The sequence below is a fragment of the Chanos chanos genome, chromosome 2 (assembly GCF_902362185.1).
Source record: "Chanos chanos chromosome 2, fChaCha1.1, whole genome shotgun sequence".
NCBI classification, from domain to species: Eukaryota; Metazoa; Chordata; class Actinopteri; order Gonorynchiformes; family Chanidae; genus Chanos; species Chanos chanos.
Window position 1 is genome coordinate 31360365 of NC_044496.1, and position 22233 is coordinate 31382597.

The 22233-nt window shown below is 42.4% G+C and overlaps 1 protein-coding gene across 2 annotated transcripts; it reads left to right on the forward strand.

Moving 5' to 3' along the window:
* Positions 1–286: 286 nt before the first annotated feature.
* ahcyl2a (adenosylhomocysteinase like 2a) lies at positions 287–19936 on the forward strand. 2 transcript variants are annotated; one of them, XM_030794419.1, is made up of 16 exons: positions 287–364; positions 1964–2075; positions 2708–2851; positions 2969–3069; positions 3178–3280; positions 3425–3519; positions 3711–3817; positions 5018–5134; positions 5329–5392; positions 7521–7609; positions 10313–10383; positions 10575–10669; positions 10789–10887; positions 11011–11079; positions 19558–19636; positions 19812–19936. In XM_030794419.1, exons 1-16 carry the CDS (start codon positions 287–289, stop codon positions 19934–19936), a joined length of 1548 nt encoding a protein of 515 aa, XP_030650279.1. The 2 variants fall into 2 exon arrangements, with proteins under 2 accessions (XP_030650279.1, XP_030650280.1); XM_030794420.1 differs by having other exon boundaries at positions 287–307.
* Positions 19937–22233: the final 2297 nt, after the last annotated feature.

Here is a 22233-nt window from a genome sequence, read left to right on the forward strand (position 1 = left end):
GCGTGAGCGAGTGCTAACCAGAATTAATAAATGACTCCTTTGTGAGAGGAGAGGATTTAATCATTGCCTTTACATGAGTCATGTGACTTGTGCAAAGAGTTTAGTTTGCTCTCTCTACGGACAGTTTTTCCCAGGGCATTAAGTATCATTTTCCTGACCTAACAGTCAGTCTCTTTCACCTTGGCAAAACAAGTCCTCAGCCTTTGGGAGCAGTGGTTTAGGTCTGGCATCCTCAGTGCATTTCAGGCCAATTTCTTAAAATACTTTCCTAGTTGGATTAGAAAAAATGAGGAAGGCCTATAGTTTGGTGAACCGCACAGACATTAGGGAGTCAAAGGAGGCAGTGCAGTCACTGCATATAAAGGTATTTCACTTCTCTTCAAGGTTTCTCTCATTTGAATGTAATCATTTTGTGTATGTGTTCAACTAAAGCTCACTGTAGGTTTCCACAGCATAGCTCCTGTTTCTCCTTGTGTGAGGTAATGGCCAATGGAAAACTGGTTTGACCTGACATAGTACACAAGGTGCAGCCTCCTCGGGATAGCTCTGATTATGTCTTTGATTATAGTATGTCTGATATGTCATTGTTGCAAAATATGATTTGTTAAAGTAAATATATTTTTGTGTATGTGTGATTTAGTAAGCTAAGAGATCAGTGTGATTTTCACTAAGTAATTACATATTCAGAAAGGCACACTGCAGTTGTACTGTGACTTCTTAAGCTTGCTTGGCTAAAGACAGCACAATAGACAACATTATATTCAGTTGTATGTTTGTATCTTGCATATAGCCACACATACAGTGTGTGTGTGTGTGTGTGTGTGTGTGTGTGTGTGTGTGTGTGTGTGTGTGTGCGTGTGTGTGCGTTTTCATACAGCAGTGGAAAATTCCCATGCGCTTCAGGGTCTGTATAGACCCGCTGCATAATGTAGATCAAAAAAAAAAAAAAAAAAGAACTGTCAGTTTATTTGTACAGCCAGTCAGCATACACAGGTCTGCTACAGAAAGAATATTACAATTTGAATATTAAAACTAATAAAAGATGAAAAATTTTCGAAAAGCACAGTCTTCTGAGATTTAAAGATTTACTAAGAGTAAAGCTGGAAAACTGACACTGGGAATAAAACTAAAAACAACAGCATTTTATTTGGAAACAGGAGAATCTTAGAGTGTGTCAACTGCGTTCATACAGTCAGCGCAACATAACAATAATATTATGAAACTGATAAGCCTTAAAGGAGGAACCAGCTGGTGGTCCAATGGACAAACATTTGATTTTCACAGAGGGGAAAATTCATATGGAGAAAATCAAATCGATGGACAGTTTCAAAAGTCTGTTAGTTTACAACAGACCTATAATTGAATGTGATGTGTTCATACACATTGATGTGGGCTTTCACACAATAACTCTGGTCAGTTAAGCACAAAATGCAGATTACATTTTAAAGATGCAGTCTGGTTTGGTACTCTGGACTTAAGTGAAAGTCTCTGTCAGGCTAAAATGCCCCATATTTTGTCATTTATTACTTTTATCATTTTTAGAATCCTCAGTAAATGTTGACCCCCCCCCCCCCCCCCAGTCCTGACTGGGTCAAAGGGTACAGACTCAGTGTCTGATTGAATAGAGTGCAGAGGGTACAGACTCGGTGTCTGATTGAATAGAGTGCAGAGGGTATAGACTCAGTGTCTGATTTAATAGAGTGCAGAGGGTTTAGAGTCAGTGCCTGATTGAACAGAGTTCCTGAGAAGCACAGAGTAAATGACCCACAGGATTATACCAGGTCATAAACCTGCACAAATTAGGGTTTAGTTGTCACCTTATCACTGACAGGGTTTACTGATCCAACAAGGACAGGTGTTAATAATTAAACACAGACCACAGAAATTATGACATCCTCAAGTCTGACTTTGCATGGACATTCTCCTCTGTGACTCAACCACTGAACACTTTTTTCTCACATAGCAAATCAAATTTCCAGAACAGACGGAAGAGTTCAATAAACGTCCCACCAAAACAGCTCGACGCTCCCTATCCCGCTCCATTTCCCAGTCCTCTGCCGAGAGTCACAGCCCAGGTACAACATACACACACACACACACACACACACACACACACACACACACACACATACACACACACACACATACTTGTACTTCTATCTATGTGAGGACATGGATTGACATAATACATTTCCTAGCCTCTCACCCTCACCTCAGTCATCACAACTAAATGCCACTAAATACCACAACTAAATGTCCTCACTTTCCCAAAATGTCCAGAGCTTCCACAGCCCCACTTTAGATAAAACATACACACACACACACACACACACACACAGACATCCAGAGCTTCCAGAGCCCCAGTTTAGATACAGCACACACACACACACACACACACATACACATCCAGAGCTTCCGGAGCTCCAGTTTAGATACAACACACACACACACACACACACACACAGGATGAGCTGCTCGTCTCAAGCTGATATATTTTTCATTAGGTATTTCATCAACCTCATTCACCAAAAATAACAATTACATATTGTTGGCCCAAGTCCAATCTATGGCTGATGAAGATATGAGGAAAGACAAGAAGCAGGAATTAGCAGGATTTATGTACTCTTCTGATGTCTGGTGTCTAATGACTCTGAGAAGGGTTTTTCTGACCAACAGGACATGTGTTAACCTGTTCCCTGTCTCACAGTGCCCTCTGACTCAGACAGTTCGTTGGATGAGATCTCTCCACAGGACAAACAACAGAAAAACTCAAAGGGACAGACAGACTTCTGTGTAAAAGACATCAAACAAGCTCATTTTGGCCGAAGAGAAATCCAAATTGTTGAGCAAGGTTATGATACACAAAAAATAGTATCTGTATGTTTGTGTGTGTGTGTGCATGCATAACTGTGCGTGCCTGTGTGTATTGAAGTGTAATTCATGGTGTGATCCTCTGTAATTTGAACAGAAATGGGTGCTCTGATAGCTCTAAAATTGAGAGGCCAGGGAGACAAGCCATTAGCTGGAGCAAAAATCGTGGGCTGTACCCACATCACAGCACAGACAGCGGTGAGTATTTACCATGCCTGCTCCTTATTGTCACTTATCAATGCAGCAAATACATTCATAGACATGTAGCAAGAGACATTCTATTTGTGGTTGTGGTTTGTTTTGCAGGTGTTGATAGAAACACTGTCAGCCCTGGGCGCTGAGTGCAGGTGGGCTGCCTGTAACATCTTCTCCACCCACAATGCTGTGGCTGCAGCCTTAGCAGAGGAAGGTTAAAAAAAAAAGACTTTTGTCTTCTTTTCTCCTTCTCAGCTTTGCTGTTCAATATGCCTTTTAAGTAATTTCATATTTTTATATGTACTACTACAGTAAGTGCATAGGCTGTATTGAGTGTGTCTCTGTTTCTCCATGAAAGGTTTCCCTCTGTTTGCATGGAAAGGTGAAACGGAGGAAGATTTCTGGTGGTGCATAGAACGCTGTGTTAATGTGGACCGCTGGCAGCCAAACATGGTATGACTCACAGGAATCTCTCTCCTCACAGCATCTGCTTAACACAGTTATGGTCCAACACTGTACTACTGGATGGGGATAAATGTATTACAATACACAGAGTATTACACTGATGTGGAAATACAGTGCTACACACACTCATGTGGTCTACTGTGGTAAATGCACTATGCTACTGCCACTGTCTCTCTCAGATCCTGGATGATGGAGGAGACCTCACCCACTGGATCTATAAGAAACATCCTGAGATCCTCCAGAACATTAAGGGTGTGGTGGAGGAGAGTGTCAATGGGGTTCACAGGTGGTTTGGGATTTCTCTTGCCTTTTTCTTTTCCAAACATAGCTGCAAATTACACTGGACAACAAAGTTTTGCTTCCTGAAAAAAAAAATTGAGATTACGATAGATAATGTCAAGCTACACACAAAAATAATGTCAGATTTGCTCTATCACGTAGGAATTTAACATGTTTAATTGCATAATGATGCTTTAGCTTTTAACAAATCTTAGTCCCTAACCAGGTCATTTAGTTCTGGCAGTGTTATGAGATGAAAGGGTTCAACATCTGGATCACTGTCGTTTTCCACGTCTGGTTCATGTGTTGTGGCATCTTCATCTGCCTCGTCTACACTGTCATGGCTGATTCAACATATTTCTTATTTTTAAATGTAAATGGCATTGACTTCCAAGTACCTCTGAGCCAAGCTCTTAGGTTGACTGCACATATTGCACAACAAATGTGAGAAGCCAAGGATTTGTCTTGGTCACCAATTTCACATCCAAGTAGAGCTCATAGGCTTTCTTAATAAGTGCAGTCATGGTCCATCTTTGAGCCTTAAGCGTATACTCGCCACAGATGTGACAGAATCTACTGCCAGTTGTTGCAACATTGACAAGACATTTCTGCTGTATTAAATCTTCCTGAAGTCAGTAAATCCTATTGTTAAGTATATTCACTTTGCTATGGCCTGAAGAACATGTGCATCAACATGCATCCAAACAGCATCTGTAAATGCAAGCAGCTTTTATAGCCTGTCTGCCAGCATCTAACCTGACTAAGCATGCCCAGGCATGCCTCAGACAACATTTACATTGCACCTACACTGCACGCCCAGGCTTGGACTGACCAAAACAGCTTGCTTTGTGGGCAATATACTAGTAGACTCAAAACATGACGGGAAATCACAAAATAGGTTATATTTACAAAACAGTATGTGATAGGAAAAATTTAAAGATAATTTTCATGATCAGCAGCCCAGCATCCATAAAATACACCCATGAAGCAAAATCTTCATTGTCTAGTGTTATCCATGCTCCTATGGGAAACACCTCTGATCTGGTCAGTATCTGTTCATGAGGATCTGTTCTTTGTTTGAACCTGCTTTGTTCTGAGTTGCTACACACTGGTGACAATTAGCTTGGTGCACTGGTGCAGTTAGCATGTCTGACTGATGCTATGCTGTCTTACAGTGACAGAACAAGCTCTTGTTTTGCCAACACAGGTTGTACCAGCTGTCTAAGGCTGGGAAGCTCTGTGTGCCAGCTATAAATGTGAATGACTCGGTGACAAAGCAGAAGTTTGACAACATGTACTGCTGCCGGGAGTCTATACTGGATGGGTAAGATGTGAATTTGTGAATTTGAATGTCTGTATTAGTGTGGACAGGCATCAAAAACTTACTTTAATGGCATATTTCAGCAGGTAATTACTCTTTTCATTTAAACCTGTTCGCAAGACTTATAGGTTACAGTGAGTAAACACATACAGCTTCTTCTCCTGTGTTAATCTGTGTCCTCTGTACACATAAAACAGACTGAGGAAGACGGCAGATGTGATGTTTGGGGGAAAACAGGTGGTTGTATGTGGATACGGAGAGGTACAGTAACCACTTCATCATTTACATTAATGTCTGTTTGCTTTCAGTCAGGACACATTGCTTTGCTATGACATATGGTAGTGTCAGGCAGACACTCTGCAGCTTTCAGAAAGAAAAGGACATTTGTTAACCTTAAGTGTTCCTTAGTAATTAAAGTTGCAGTTGTGTAAACTCTCTTCCTCTTTTTCACCCTTCTTTATCTATTTCTATCACCCTCACTCTACTTCTCTATCCCTATCCCCTTTGATCCCTGTTCTCTCTTTTATGGCCCAGGCCTCCCTGCGTGTAGGACCAATGCATACCAAAGCAGAAACCACTCGCAGTAACACCTAACAGACGCCAGGTTTGATGTTTTAGCGCAGCAACCCCCAGACCATTTGGTCAAATGCTGATAACGTTTAATTGCGAGGGAGACTAGATCACCTCGGGAGGTTAGTTTCCCTGTGAGAATGGAATTCAGACCATGTCACAGGCCGTATCTGCATTGCTCCATTCGAGTACAAACTATGTAGAACAAAAGAAAAATGAAACAAACCATACAATATTATCAGTTAAATACGCATATCAAGTCATAACTGTTCGTATAGTCATAAATGCGCGGTAAAACTTAAAAATAGCCAGGAGCCAAGTCATGAGCAGCTAATTGTATGACCATCGGTGTAACTGTGCTGTTTTTAATGGTAAAGAAACCATATTTGGTCTTGTTCGGGAGCATAAAATGTGGTAGATTCGAGTACAGACGTAATTTTACTATTCTTTAATGGGAAAAAGTTATGTACAATTATTTCAACCGAGCTCAAATTAATACTTCCCAAATTCCAAGGAGTGTCTCCTCCTTTCAGCCAGAGACACCCCCAAAAGGATAGCAGCACCCCCCGTCTGCAAATCAGATAAAATGCCAGACTCTCTGCTATCCTACAGTTCAGTTCAGCTGCGCTAAGGTTCAGCTCCAGTTGAGCTCCGGTTGTATCAGCCATAATGTAAGTCTGTCCGTTCTGTCCTGCTCGTCTCCACGAAGAATCGGTCCAGGCTCACAGCTACGGAAGATCCGCGACGCTAAAAGACTTTCCCGGCACCGACACGAAGTCTCGCTCACGGTCTCCTTCTGCCAACCTCGGTAACTCCGGTCTCTCATACCTGAACGTGGCTGGGCCTGCTCTTCTTCTTCCTCATCCCTTTTCTCTCCCTTCCTCACAACCCCTTTTCTCCACTAGAACATCACTCAGATAATTCTTTTGGTTAAGCGTGCCTCTTCGTGAGTAATGCCTCATGCTCGAGGAGTTGTTCATTCATACATACTTTAGGTAACGAGGATATTGTTATTGTCTACCCTAGTGGAAATTCCAGTTGAAAATCCAGTAGCTAGTCTATTGGGATGAACTGGTCTCAAATGGTCTGTACTGGTTTCAACTGGTTCCAACTGGGTTTTCAGATTCTAATGGTTTGCCCAGTTAAGAATACCAGTTGAAACCATTTAAAACTAACGGTATACCGCTACTTGTTCGTCTTCTTGTTAGTAGTTTAGATGCTGTTGTATGTGTGTGTATAGCGGATGTGCCTTAATTCCAACTGATTTCCAGTTTATTTAACATTAGATTCATTCTGTACTGTTTGAATTTGATCGTTGTAATAAACGTGCACGTCCGTATTCCTACTCTTTGAGTACGTGATAACTTATTTACCAGTTACTGAATGTGGTGATCCAGGAACTTAGTTAGAAGTATTGAATTCGAAGAGTATTATTGTACCTGCTACTTTAATGCTGTTATTTATTATATGTACGGCTAATGAAGAGGTATTCAGAATAATTTCTAGGTTCAGTGTTCAGAGCGCTGCGCTATAAATAGTTTTTCAGGATGTCTATAATTTCACTGGGTTCAGGTTCCAATATAAGGTTATGGTTACAGCTAAGTGATATTAGTATTAAGTCTAATATTCACAGTGAACCATTAACCAGATTTTCCTCATACCATTGGCACGACAGTAGAGTATATCTCTGTAAAATGTGACAGATGGTAGAGTGTAATGGACATGTTTGGCTGTGCGGAGGGCTGGTAGATACTGATGTGTGTAGCTGAAGCATTTTAGCTATGGTAAATGTGTATTTCTGATGTGCGTATGTGTGTAGGTGGGGAAGGGATGCTGTGCCGCACTAAAGGCCATGGGCTCTGTGGTGTATGTGACGGAGGTCGACCCCATCTGTGCCCTACAGGCCTGGTGAGTCCACACACACAACGCACACAACACACCATCCACCATACGACAAACACAACACACACAAGGTCAAAATCAAGATTCACTTTATTGGCTCGGGCTTCCACCTATGCTGCATCCATAGAGAGAAACATTCCACATACATAAAAGACATGGTAAAACAGCTACAGGAACAGGAAACATCTAAGAATATAATCAAAACGTACAGTAAAAAAAAAGACAGAGAAAAACATAAAAAGATAGATAAATAGATAAAAATAAAACAGATAAACAGATAAAAACCTGTAATGCCAAAAAAAGTAAAAAGAAAGTACAGTGCCGCAAGTTTTATAGTCCACATATTGCTTAAATCCAGGTAGTGCGGCTTCAAACTTGCTGTGGTTAAAATCACCAACAATAAAACAAGGCGCTTCTGGAGTATGTAACAACTGTCTGTGCACACAGTCTGCACTTAAGGTGGCTGCCTTTGTGGCGTTTCCACTCAGTGGCATATAGACAGAACATAATGAAATATTCCCGAATTCATGGGGGAGATAAAAGAGTCTGAGACTTAGACATACCAACTCAATGTCGGGGGTGCAAACAGACTCCCTTGGTGTAAATTGGGAGCACCACTTTTGGTTGACAAAGACACAGATGCCTCCTCCCTTACTCTTGCCTGAGTTGTCATTCCTGTCAGAGCGCACCAGAGAGAGGCCAACAAGAGAGTCAGGCACATCCCCCTGTAACCAGTTTTCGGTGAATATAAGCAGGCACAAATCTTGATACACATGCTGGACTCTGGTGTTGACTCGTAGTTCGTCAACTTTGCAATGCCCCTCCCCTGAAGAGCAGAGAATCATGGACGGTAGAGACGGCCAGTTTGCCCTTTCACATAGTCGCTGTCTCACCCCTCCGTGCTTTCTCACACTGTCTCACCTCTCCTCCACGGTCCTACCTGTTCGCATGGGGTCCGAGTCCACAGTTCTCTCAGTAGTTTTGTTTGCACATTTGGTGCAAACAAAATACTAACGAGACAGTAGCATGGCAGCCTGGGTCGCAACAGTGCAGCGCCACCGGAAGTAGGTTCCAACACACCATCCACCACACAACACAAACAAAACACACACGACACACACCATCCACTATACAGCACACACAACACACCATCCACCACACAACACACACAACACACCATCCACCACACAACACACAGCACACACCATCCACCACACAACACACACAACACACCATCCACCACACAACACACAGCACACACCATCCACCACACAACACGCAGCACACACCATCCACCACACAACACAGAGCACACACCATCCACCACACAACACACAGCACACACTATCCACCACACAACACACACAAAACACACAACACACACAAAACACACCATCCACCGCACAACACACACAACACACCATCCACCACACAACACACACAACACACCATCCACCACACAACACACACAATACACCATCCACCACACAACACACACAAAACACACAACACACACAAAACACAATATCCACCGCAAAATATTTACAAACAAAATATTTACAAGTAAAAAACCAGACACAGACACAGAGCAATAATGTCTCCTTACTCCCTCAACATACAATGATTGAAACCCACTTTTCAATCATAAGCCCCTCCTCAAGAACATACCACATTCGTTCTGTTAATTTAAAAATAATATTGCAGTTCAAAATCATTTCAATGTACAAACAAAATCACCACTACCTTTATACCCTTCATATTTATATGATCACAATTTCAAATATCCCCATAGTTTCACTAGATCATCACATTTTCACATCAAACTCCTTCGCTGGTTTTGTGGCACCTTCCTATACTACACCGCACATGTGCAACTCAGGTCAACCCCAATAAACTAGCCCGTGTTGCTACACCTCGGTTTGGTCCTCTCCTGCACCGGTAGTGGTACCCCGCTATGGCACAGACAAACAGACGGAGAGAGAAAACGGAGGGAGACACGACGATCAACAAAATCCTGTAACACAAAAAGAGCATTTAAACCAAGCGCTAAGTACAATAAAGACAGGAACAAACATTTAAATGTGTAATTGTGTGCAATATGATAAAGACAGTAACAGTAAAGACAACAACAGTAGAGATGATAACAAACATTTAGGTGTAGTTGGTTGTGTTTGTAGTGTGTTTTAAACTGGAAGATTGTGAACGTGAATTGGAAATGTTTGTGTGTATGAAACCGGGTAAGCTGCTGCTTGCTTTGAGTGTGCACCCTCGAAGCTAGCATGATATTTTGGTGGACTATGTGCGTTAGTGATATGTATGCAAACACGTACAGGCAATTGGACACAAACACAATGAATAAATGAATGAATGAATACTGTATAACTATGGGGTAAGGTGGGAGAAAGGATGCCGCTCGCAGCCTGAGACCCAGCCCTCTGTCACAAAGTACATAACACACACACAAGACATACCATCCACCACACAACACACACAACACACTATCCACCACATAACACAAAAAACACACACCAGCCTCAGTTAGCCCTGCCACACTGTCATTGTGTCCTACAGAAAAACAGTAGTTTTTTAATTATCAGCTGATATACTATAAAGTGTCTGTGTGAGATGAACACACTCGTGTGATGGCTGCTACATATTCGTATCTGTTTTCAGTTGACCATAAGGTCATGTTGTCTGTTTTGTACTCAGCATGAATGGCCTTCGACTGGTTAAGCTGAGTGAGGTCATTAGAACAGTGGACATCATAATCACCTGCACAGGTCAGTGTCACAGCCCTTGTTTGTCAGCCCTGTTACAACACGTGCCACAAAACGAACGTCCTATAAATAACTGAACTCACTGTAACTGTGTACATGTAGCATGTAAACTGATATCTCCTTTGGCTCTGTGTGTATGGGCGCGTGTGTGCATACGTGTGTGCGCGTGCATGCATGTGTGTGTGTGTATACAGGCAATAAGAATGTGGTTGTGAGGGAGCATATGGACCGTATGAAGAATGGCTGTATAGTGTGTAACATGGGACATTCCAACACAGAGATTGATGTGGTATGGCATAAAATTATTACTATGGTCATGTCTGTATATATACACACATACATATACATACATATACATACGTGTGTGTGTGTGTGTGTGTGTGTGTGTGTGTGTGTGTGTGTGTGTAGGCCAGTTTGCGAACCCCCGAGCTCCGTTGGCTGCGTGTAAGGCCAAACCTGGATCACATTATTTGGCCTGATGGGAAGAGAATTCTGCTACTTGCCAAGGTCAGATGGCCTGCAATCACTGGGTTATCACTATCACCCTGAACACAGTTAATAGTGACATAGTCAAACCCTCCACACAGAAGTAATGAGTGTGTGTGTATGTGTGTGTGTGTGTGACTGCAGGGTCGTCTCCTGAATCTGAGCTGTTCAACAGTCCCAACATATGTGTTCTCCATCACTGCCACAACTCAGGTGTGTCCAGCATTGGTCTCTGTTTATTTACTTAACTCTGTTTGTCTCTGTTTTGTTCAATCTGCACATCAAATTGTTTTGGTATCTAGAATGAGTTTTAAAATTTAATGGTATAAGAAGGGAACTGAACCTGTTTCTGTGTTACAACCCCGTCTAAGGTAGGGTGAAACATAAAAAGCATGGGAGAACCTCCTTCTCCTGCCACCGCAGTAACCCAAAACACCAACACTCAACACTGATATAATACTTGTCAGCTTTTATTACTAAATATAATTATTTACAAAACACAAAAGACTTCGGGAGTGAGCCAGGCCAAAATAATAAACAAAAATACATCTAACTTGTGACAATCTACTAAGGTAACCCAAATGCAGAGACACAACTCAGGGTTAGAATGAAAAAATGAGAGTTTATTGACACGTTGTAATATGGTGACGGAAATGGAGGCAGAGGAGATGAAGGCAGTGGGCAAGGAAGCGGATGATGGGAGAGGTTGCAGAGTTGAGCTGTGAGTGAGGCAGAGTAGTTGGACTAAGGAGACGGAGTTGAAGGGTGACAGGCAGGCGAAGGGCACACTGGAGATACTGAGTGCCACAGAGGTAATCTGGATAGGCTGAAGTAACAGTCTGGCGAAGAGTGGATTAAACACCGGGGTTTAAATACTGTAATGTGATGAGATGACTGATTGCAGGTGTGTAGGCAATCTGGAAGAAGAGAGAGAGAGAGAGACGCCACGGCCACAACACACACACACACACACACAAAACAGAGAAGACAAACCAACAGGGGGAGCACAGGGAAAAGAGAAACACTAGAAACATAAGGAATAGACTCACAAAATAGCCTTAACCATGACATAACTAAAGGGAAGGGAATAAGCTAGCCAAAAGAATACAAAAAAAAAAGACAAACCAACTTCCCTCCCTAACTAACATAAACAGGAGAAAATATGCTCAACTGAAACGGCACCCACCTCCTACAACTGCTGACGAAGAAAACGACAGAAATGAAAACAACACGATAACCCAACTATTTACAACTATTTACAAACTATATTCATCACTAGCAAGATTTTTACACAAAAACACTCTGTTGACGTGGCAGCAGGAATTTCACAGGAGGTTCAGCCAGCTGTGCGCTGCAGAGCAGTTGTCTTTTAAAATTCCCTTGCACGTTCTTCAGCCAATCATGACCCACCAGCAATCTGAAAGGAGAAATGGGCCGGGGAGCGAGAGGGAGAGATAGTGAGAGAGGGAGAGAGAGAAAAACACCCAAACAGAACACAAAAATATGTCTAAGGATGTAACACCCCCACACACAAAAGCAAACATCAATGTGTGTTTACACACGCACACACGCACAAACACAAAACTTCATCGACACAGTCATACTGCACACACCACGATATTACAATATCCCTACTTACACTTTCAGGTGCGGGACTGAGCATCTGCCACGGCTATTTCAGACCCTTTTTTGTGTTTAATGTCTAGTGGAAACGATTGTGCTAGTAAAGACCACCTCATCAGTCTCTGATTTGTATTGCACATACAACTTAAGAACACCAGTGGGTTGTGATCAGTTTAGACAGAGATAGGGAGAGTGCTTGATACACCAAGATACACCTCAAACTGCAGTAGCGCAAGCAGGAGAGCAAGCATCTCCTTCTCAACTGTACTGTAATGAAGCTGATGCTTTGTGAACTTTTTCGAATAAAAACAGAAAGGGTGATCGATACCATGAGAATCCTCTTGCAATAAAACCACACCACCGCCAGTAGCGCTTGCATCCACTTCCAGTTTGAACAGCCACGCAACGTCAGGAGCGGCAAGCACGGGTGTGTTACACAGAAGAGTCAAATGCACACTGACACTCTGTCGTCCATACCAACTCTTTAAATGCCCGGAGCAGATCAGTGAGCGGAGACACCACGCTGGAAAACTTTCGGCAAAAAGCCTGCCATGCCTAAAAATCTGCGCAAATCTCGTCGGGTTCTGGGCACAGGAGTTCTACAGCCGACCACAGCGCACGGGAGCAGAAAGCATTACTAACTCATCATCAAGACGCTAGGGAAACAGAGGCTACCCCTTTAATGTCAGAACTCGCGGGTACACTGTTTTCACCTACACTATGGTTAACATAAGGTTTTAACGTGTTAACGGGACACATTCGAGTTTTACGTTTTAGGTTCGGTGTCACAACAACGTAATTGGTCTCGCTCAAGACAGTGTTTTTCACAATATTGTAATTTAAACTTTGCTCAACCGATAAAGACGTACACACCTCCTGTGCGTTTCCCACCAGCTTGCGTTGGAGCAACAAGGACCACACTTCATTGGGCCAGTGAAGGGCAGCTGCGATGCGCTCAAAAGCAACAAAATAAGAGTCTACCTCCGATTCACGAAACGGAGGCACCAGGTTAATGCGCCTACTGTCGTCAAAATCAAGACATGGTGTAGCTGATAGGGAGGGTGCGGTGGGAGATGGGGGAATTGGAGAGGCATCCGCAGCCAACCCCAAAGGAGGAACAGAGATAGCAGGGGAACTGGTCACTGGCCGTATGTCCAAGGATGTAACATTCTGTGAGAAGGAGAACTGGTGCATTAGTGGTGTCAAAAATGTCACATTTAAAGTGGTGTGAAAAGATGCTAATGCTAATCATCAGCAATCAACAACTTAACCAACAATATAACCAACAATGACAGACAGTGACATGTTAGGTCAGACCTGGGTATAATACGCCCCATGGGCCGGAACCAGCCCTCATGATGGTTCTGCCTGGCCTGGGAGGTCTAAGACAAACCACACCATTTTGAAACGCATGTGTGTTGTGAGCGTGCATGCCTTCTTCCTGTCACAGTTTACACTGACATGAGAAATGTTTGGTATTTACTGGAAGTCACAGCGGCATCTGCTGAGGCGCATCAGGTTGTGCAAGTGTATGAGGATTCTCATTTTGCTCGTGCAACGCAGTCGATGCAGATACAATTTGGAGTCACCTGCTACACGAAATGAGCACTAAAAAGCGAATGGTTGATGCCGAATGTAGAGTGTTTAATATGTCATGGACTGCAAAGTAGTTTTTCACTGAGGTTGGCAGCAGGGATGGACTGGGACAAATTGGTTGGATACCACCCATCAGTACACCATTCTTGCAGTCCCCTTAAATATGCGCACCTACTGTACTATTCCCACAAACCATGGCAAAGCTGAGTAGTGCATCCTCAGTGGACAGCAGCGTCAAACAATTTGAACTTACTGTAGGTGGAAAGCTACCTCACAGACAGTAATAACAGTAATCCATACTATACATATCCTAATAGTTACCACCATACCTGGCTGAAAATAAACATAGGACAACTTTGTTGCCTGTTGTTGCAAATGAAAACTTCTTTTTTCTGTGTAGACTGATACATAAGCAGACATACATTTTAGCACAGTAGAGCTACAGATGTAGTATATTATACAGCCTTTTCACACATCTTTATCAAGTGAACACTTAGCCTAACAATTTTAAGAACATTATGATGATACGATATGGACCTAGGTCACTCACGGCAACGTGGGCTTGGCCAACGTGACACTGACAAAATAACGTTAAGTTAAAATTAAGTTAAAATTAGAATAGTCAGCTGAAGTTGTGACTGCATTAGGGGACTATGCCAGCTACAAAAACAATGCCAAATAGCTTACGCTGTGCTATTTGACATTGACTGAGTGACCACCAGCAGTAGGTGACGGTCTCACTTCATGATAGCGTTACGATTATGTTATATTATCTCATTATCATCGACCTTAATTGAACTAATTATCATCATAGTCATCATGGCATGGCACACACACTACCTCCACGCTCCCTCCCTGCGAGTCCCTGTTAATCATGAAGCTACTCCATGCTTACCGCTTCAGCTACACTCTCCTCCTGCTCCTGCTCACTCTGTCCTTCAGCCCAATCATGTTCACATCGTCCCTCGGCCCAGTCATGCTCACTCTGTCCCTCCTCGGCTTCCCTGTCATACACCTGCTCCTCTGCTTGCTCCTCGGCCTGGCAGTGGCCATGGCCAGCCACCTCTCCTCTTTCAAGTTCCACCTGTTGCTGCACAATGTCAGATACTGTAGACGTTGAAGCTACTGTAGCCCCTGCCGCAAACATGTCACAAACATTTTTGCACATTTGGTGGCATCCACCTCTAGATTTTTAATTTTTAACTTAATTTTTAACTTAACCTCTCCATACCCCCCTTGTGCTTCTTTTTATCCATTCTGACACCCTCATCCATCCACAGATTTTTGGCTCTGAGCCAAAAAGAGGGGTAGGAGTGGGACCTAGTAAGTGATGTGATTTGGCCAGCCCAGTGTCAATATAGAAAATGAACCAGTGGGCCACTGTGCCTGCTTTACGGGCTGGCCATTGGCTAATTCTTCTTTTTAATTAAAAATGATAAATTAAATTATATCAGCCCCAAGGTGCATCCAAGGCCCACCAGAAAAATGCCTGGTATGCCAGATTACCAGTCTACCTCTGGTTGGCAGTAAAGCTGTGTGCTTAGTTTGCAACAAACATGCAAACTAATTTTTGTCACAGAGATCTTACTGCTGTAGTCTAAAAGACTGTCATAATGACCAATGCACTTGTTAAGGTAACCGTTCTTGTCAAAGATACAAACAGGAATACAGGATAGGTTGTGTCCATAAAAGCTGATTGATATAGTGTGTGGCTTTGTTCCCCGGTGCAGTAAATCAAACCATTTTAATAAGATGCTGTTTGGAGTGATTTTCAATTCATTCAAGTTTATTTAGAGCCCAATATCACTGTTTACAGTCTCAAAGGGCTTTGCATGGCTAAAACAAACAAAACAGGGAGGCACCCCCTGACTAAATCCTCATAGTGGGCAAGAGAAAACTCCCCAAAACCCAGGTGTAACAGAAAAAAAATCTTGAAAAAAAGAAACAGAAGAAATCTTGAGAAGGACCACAGGGAGAGGAGACCTCTTCATGGTCAGACTCACGTGCAATAGGTGCCGACCCAGTGGGCAATTACAGGTAATACAATCATAATGCAAAAGAAAACACACTAGATAAAGACAACAAAAAGCAGGACGAGGCAGATGGCGATGACGAGCAGGCTGATAGGGAGGGACGAAGAGAGCAGAGGGAGGCAGGGCACACCTGGGAGGAAAACAGTCACACTCACACAAGGCTTTCATACTCAAGCATATGAGACATACACACACACAGAAGATGAGGGGGAAAAGGAGAGCATTAGCAGGGTATCAGGAGTTAACAAAGCAAATAAAGAATGTAGTGCATAGACGCTTTAATGCAGCAAAGCCAATAACTATGGAAGGCACAGGAGGAGCAGGGCAAGCAGTGGCAGGAAACACAGGGCATGGGGATAAAATAAAGCCACCGACCTAAAGATGAGAGCCACATCTATGCAGTGAGACACAGACAACAGCCACTCACGCAGACAGAGGAGAACAGGTTAGTTAGAGAGAACAACAAGGTTGAGACAGATAAGTCTCGATAATCAGATTTAGTTGGATAGGTAGGCCAGCCCAAGCCCATGTGGAATTTTATATGTCAATAAGAGGACCCTAAAATCCGCCCTTGCATGAATTGGGAGCCAATGAAGGGAAGCCAGGACAGTTGTGATGTGATCAAACTTCCTCGTTCTGGTCAGGATTTTGGCAGCAGCATTGTGGACCAACTTAAGACTTTTGGTACTAGAGGCAGGCAGACCAGAGTACAGAACATTGCAGTAATCGAGGCGAGATGTGACAAATACGTGAACAGTGGTTTCTGCATCAGCCACACTTAGCATGGGCCTAATTTTAGCAATGTTACGGAGGTGATAAAAGGCCGTTTTGGTTGTGTTTTTGATATCAGTGACCTGCGAAAGACTAGAGCCAAAAACACACCAAGGTTTTTAGCTGTAGAATTTTGAGAGATAATGCAGTTGTCAAAATTTAGGATAAGATCACTAAAAAGATGCTTATGCTTAGGGAAACCAATGACCAGCATTTCAGTCTTGTCTGCATTAAGCAACAGGAAATTTTAAGACATCCAACCCTTAACAGCACAAAGACACACCTCAAGGTTAGCCAATTCAGAGCAGTCATTGTGCTTCATAGGTAAGAAAAGTGTGTATCTGAGTATCACCAGCATAACAACGGCAACTAATGTTATCACTACAAATAATGTTGCCCAGAGGGAGCATGTGAATAGAGAATAGGAGAGGGCCAAGGGCCGACCCCTGAGGAACACCATAGTTAACCTCACGGTACTCAGAGGTCACATTATTATAGTGGACACACTACTTTCTCTCTGAGAAATAAGATTTAAATCAAGAAAGCACCAGGCCACGAATACCAATTTGATTTTCCAGGCGCTTTAACGATATGGTGTGATGGACCATGTCCAATGCTGCACTAAGATCAAGTAGAGTAGGATAGGAATAGAGCAGGCGCCAGCATCCATGACTACTGAAAGATCATTAGTCACTCTAGTGAGCACGGTTTCAGTAGAATGAAAACACCTGAAGCCTGACTGAAACTCTTCAAACAGATTGTTGGAGGGCTATAAGCTGAGCAGCTACACTTTTTTCAAGTATTTTTGAAAGAAACAGGAGATTACAGATCACCCTATATTTATTTAAGGCTTCAGGGTCAAGGTTCGTTTTTTTAAAAAGGCTTGATCACAGCCATTTTAAAAGCAGAGGGTAAATTGCCAGTTTAAGTGACATATTAAGGATTTTGTTTTGTTTCTTTTAAGCTCGCCCCCACCCCCATCTTCAGAGGACAACCTTATTTATTTATTTATTTTTCCAAGTTCAGATTCAGTACCTTCAGTGAAGCCGCTCCACTCCCATTCACCCAGCTAACCTAAAACCATGATGATTCCTGAACAGACAGGCAGACCTGCAGACAGAGGCATGACGAGACATAACAACAGCAAGCAAAAGGACGGACAGGCACACAAAGACACAAACATGACAAGACATGACAAGACTAAGCAGGTAGACAGGTAGACAGACAGACAGACAGAGAGACAGACTGACTGACATGATAGGACATGATGAGACATGACATGACCGAGCAGGTGGACGGACAGACAGACAAACAGACTGACATAACAGGACATCACAAGACTAGGTATTGCATATAATGCGTTGTATGAAAGTTAATGGGGAAGTGTATGTGCGGATGTGGTAAGTTTGAGAACCGAGTGTAAGATGATGAAAGGGAGGAAGTAAGACTTTGGTAAGGGTTTATAATGTGTGTGTGTGTGTGTGTGCATGTGTGTTGGTGTTGGTGGGTTTAGTTAATAGGCAAGTCTAATGAGGTGATAAAGGAACCCCAAACTTTTTTGTGTGTGAAGTTTGGTGCTGGAATGTAATTAGTTCCATGGATATGTAAGATTGGGGATTAACCATAGCGTGATGTTTAATGTGTTTCTAGTTCACTAATTTAGGAGGGTTGTTTTTTTGGCAATAGTTAAGGCGATGAGTACAGGTTTTGAATTTGGGATTGGCGGCTTTATTATTGAGAGATCTCCTAGTAGAACGAGGGATGAGGATAGTGGAATGCTACAGCTCATAATAAGAGATTTTCTATCAGTAACTTGTTGCCAGAAACTTTGAGTTGGAGGGCATAGCCAGGTTGAGTGGAGATAATTATCTGGGCTGTTTAATGAGCAATGTGAGCATGTGTCAGAATCTGTGAGTCAACAACGGGTTTTCTAGGGTGAAGAGTTGGATGATTCTGTGTTGGCAATGCAGTGATGAGAATAACCAGGCAAAAGGTTTGGTTGCAGTGTTTCAGCTTGCTAGGAGTTTAGGAGAGGGGCGGTGCCATGTTCAGTCTCACCCGCTGTCTCACAATATTCTCAGAGCTGCGTCATTCCCCCTCTAGTCGGGGAGTGAGTTCAAGTCTAAGTGACTTATTTAGAAGGTTAAGCATTGTTGGTACGAGGACCGAGAAAAGCTCTATGTAAAGTTTAGCAGGGAGGGGGTCAAGCAGGCAAGAGGCTAGTTTAGCAGAGTGCGCCAATTTGGACAGCGCGTCTAAAGGGATAGGACTGCATTTTTCAATATTATAAATGCTGAAGAATAAATGCACAGTATGTTTTCTTTAATTTAGGTGGTTGCTGTGGTGATTTATTTAGACATTTATTTATTTAGATTTGGAAGTTTATACTGTGTGAGGGAGAGCAAACAGCACAGATGCCATATCAGATACTTTTTCTAAAAACAGAATCCCCACAGCTGCACCTGAGGAGACTCAGAATTTTTTTTCTCCTATACAGAAGGAACAGTAACGATAGCATTATAAAAGTGTCTAGTTGTCTGCAGACACATTGGTGGTGAACCGTGAAGCAGCTGAAACAGTGACAAGCGTAGTCAGAGCAGATGTTTAGTCATTGTCAGAGTCTTTGTCACTATCTGTGCTGTAACCGTGAAGTCTGTTTCTCCTGTAGGCTCTGGCATTGATTGAACTGTATAATGCTCCCGAAGGCCGCTACAAACAAGACGTCTACCTGCTGCCAAAGAAGATGGGTGAGCCAAGCCTTTTGTCTGTCTTTCATCCCATCTGCATTTTTCTGACAGTATCATCATGTAACATATGCAGAGAGAACAAGAAAAACAGAGTTGGAATTTTAAAATGATCTGTTGATGACTAAAAAATGTTTTATTTGTTTATACCTGATTTGTCTACTCGTGAATGTTTTAGATGAGTATGTAGCTAGTCTTCACCTTCAGACATTTGAAGCACACCTAACTGAGCTAACGGATGAACAAGCGAAGTACCTCGGCGTGAACAAAACTGGTCCCTTCAAACCCTATTACTACAGGTGACACACCGCCTCTGTGATTATGACATCACAGTCATGCCTGTGATCCTGAATCCACTTTAACTTCAATGCCACATTAAGCTCAGTATGGATTTAAATATCTGCCCATAGATTGCTGTGGTGGAGAAAGCCAAATGAAATTCTGCATGCAAATTAACTGCACACTGTGTCATTGTGTTTTCTTTTTGACCCCATATGATGTACAGTACAAACGTAGCTTGTGTCTTTTAGGTACTGAACAAGATGGAAGCAGGACAGTTGGGAACACAGCAAAGAGAGATGGTCAAGCAGAGACAAGGCACACACACAGGGCAAATACAGCTGGTACTTCCCCTCCCCCACTGGCTGAACATATCTGAACACACTTGAGGATGTTTCTTTCCTTTCCCATAGAGAGAGATGGACAAGCAAACATCCATAGACACTATATGCAAAAGCAAAAGAATAAAACAGATTTCCCAAGGAGGAAAAAGCTTCGAAATGACCGCATCTTCTTACCATGGACTGCTACCATCCTTTCTAATCCAGTATAACACTTAACGCTTACTGCGAAATTATTTAAATAGCAATGATATGAGATAAAATTCAACTGAAAATTAAAGTCATTTTATTACTTTTGAGTTGCCACTGAGTACACTTCATTTGTGTTGAGCATAGAGGATATTTCTGGAGGACTGAAGATTCTTGAACAAATGCTTCAGTTGCTTTATGTGTTCATTAAAAATTCTCAAAGGTTCATGAAAAGCTGAAATCGTAATTATAATTTAAGGTGGTGTCTTACCATGACTGGTTTGTCTTGCAGAACACCTGAAAGTTGACTGGATTTATGTGACTGTCCTAAGGGCTTCATAAAGCAGTTGTTGAGATACAGGCTGTAATGTATGCTGTGCTTAGGGAAAGCACTCCTCAGTGTACCTGCAGATGGAGACCAAGTTGAGCTTTTGGGACGGGGAGGGCAGAATAGCTGTGGCAGTCAAAGCAGCATAGAGCAGGGGAGGCTTGGGGACAGCTAGGGCTGCATTCCCATGTCGTGTCAGAGTTGTGTCTTGAGCTTTGTGTGGTATGATCTTCCTGTCTGGAGACAGGTTGGCCTGACAGGGGGAAACAGAGAATCCAGAGTCATTGCTATATAGATCAGAATTTGTGACTGTCGTGTCTTTGTCTCTACATCCATATCTCTCCCTATCCTTTCCTCAGCTGTTCCACACATTTTCAGACTTTTGTGGCACTTCTTTTATAACTTCTTCCTTCCATTCATTGACTTGTACGTCTGCTGTTATGTTCTTTGTTTGTCTGTGCTCTGTGTTTCGTAACAGATCCCACGGTTCAGTATACTGAGGCAGAGGGCTTTCAGACATTAACAGAATTTGAAGACAGAGAGCATCTCAGAGTGTACCTTGGCTGGCACTACTGATTTCCAAAGAAGACTTTTGTATTTGTCCTATCTGAAATACTGTAAACACACACAGCAAAGGGTTTCACACAACCTCAGAGAAATGCTGCTTTTAAATGATCTGGCTATGAAAGGTGAAAAGTGATAAGTCATAGCTGATAAGGGGTTGAGTGTTCAGAATGCTTTCTGTATGTATCAGTTAGAAGTATAACTTTGCCCTGTGTATGTTATTCAAAAAAATTTGTAAGGTGTTTCCAAATCACATATTTGAAATAACTCAAAGGGTTTGATTGTATAGTATCTCAGTGTTGATCTGTGTAAACCACTCTCAGGATCAGTAAAAGATATACAACACTAGGGCTGGACCCGAATATTTGACAATTCAGACATTTGTTCATTGGGTACGTATTAGGTTTTCAGTTTTGGGATTTGGATATTCAGTTTTTGTTTTTCTTCTAAATGTAGGCTACCTGTGACGGAGCCATCTTAGGCAAGGAGGCAGCAGGAGTCAAGATGGTGGTTTGTGGCTGAATACCCAGTAAATTTATTTTAGTGTCAATACAGGAAAGAAATGAAAGAAACCAAACCAAAATAATAACGTATTTACACTATTTACTGTATTTACACAATTCTTGCCAGGAAAAACAAACAAGGCATAAATTCCTGCAAGACTTTTCAATTATTACTTCGCACTCACAAAGTTGAAACTCCCACAACTACAACAACCAACCAACAACATACCACACATCTAAAACAAAATGGAGGGCTATTATAGCTCAAAAACAGAATGCGATGCAAACGGACCTCCTGTGCAGTTCGCAGGACTTTTCTTTTAAAATACCTAAGGCTGTGACCTACTGGTTTCCTTGACGTCACTGCCGCAAAATCTCACCCCCGGGAAGCATCAA

Excerpts from the sequence above, each read along its gene's own strand:
- ahcyl2a (XM_030794419.1), top strand. The coding sequence starts at position 287 with ATGAGGAAGGCCTATAGTTTGGTGAACCGCACAGACATTAGGGAGTCA. Across the intron at positions 2,852-2,968 it reads AATCCAAATTGTTGAGCAAG|AAATGGGTGCTCTGATAGCT; the intron begins GTTATGATACAC and ends TAATTTGAACAG. Across the intron at positions 10,384-10,574 it reads CATCATAATCACCTGCACAG|GCAATAAGAATGTGGTTGTG; the intron begins GTCAGTGTCACA and ends GTGTGTATACAG.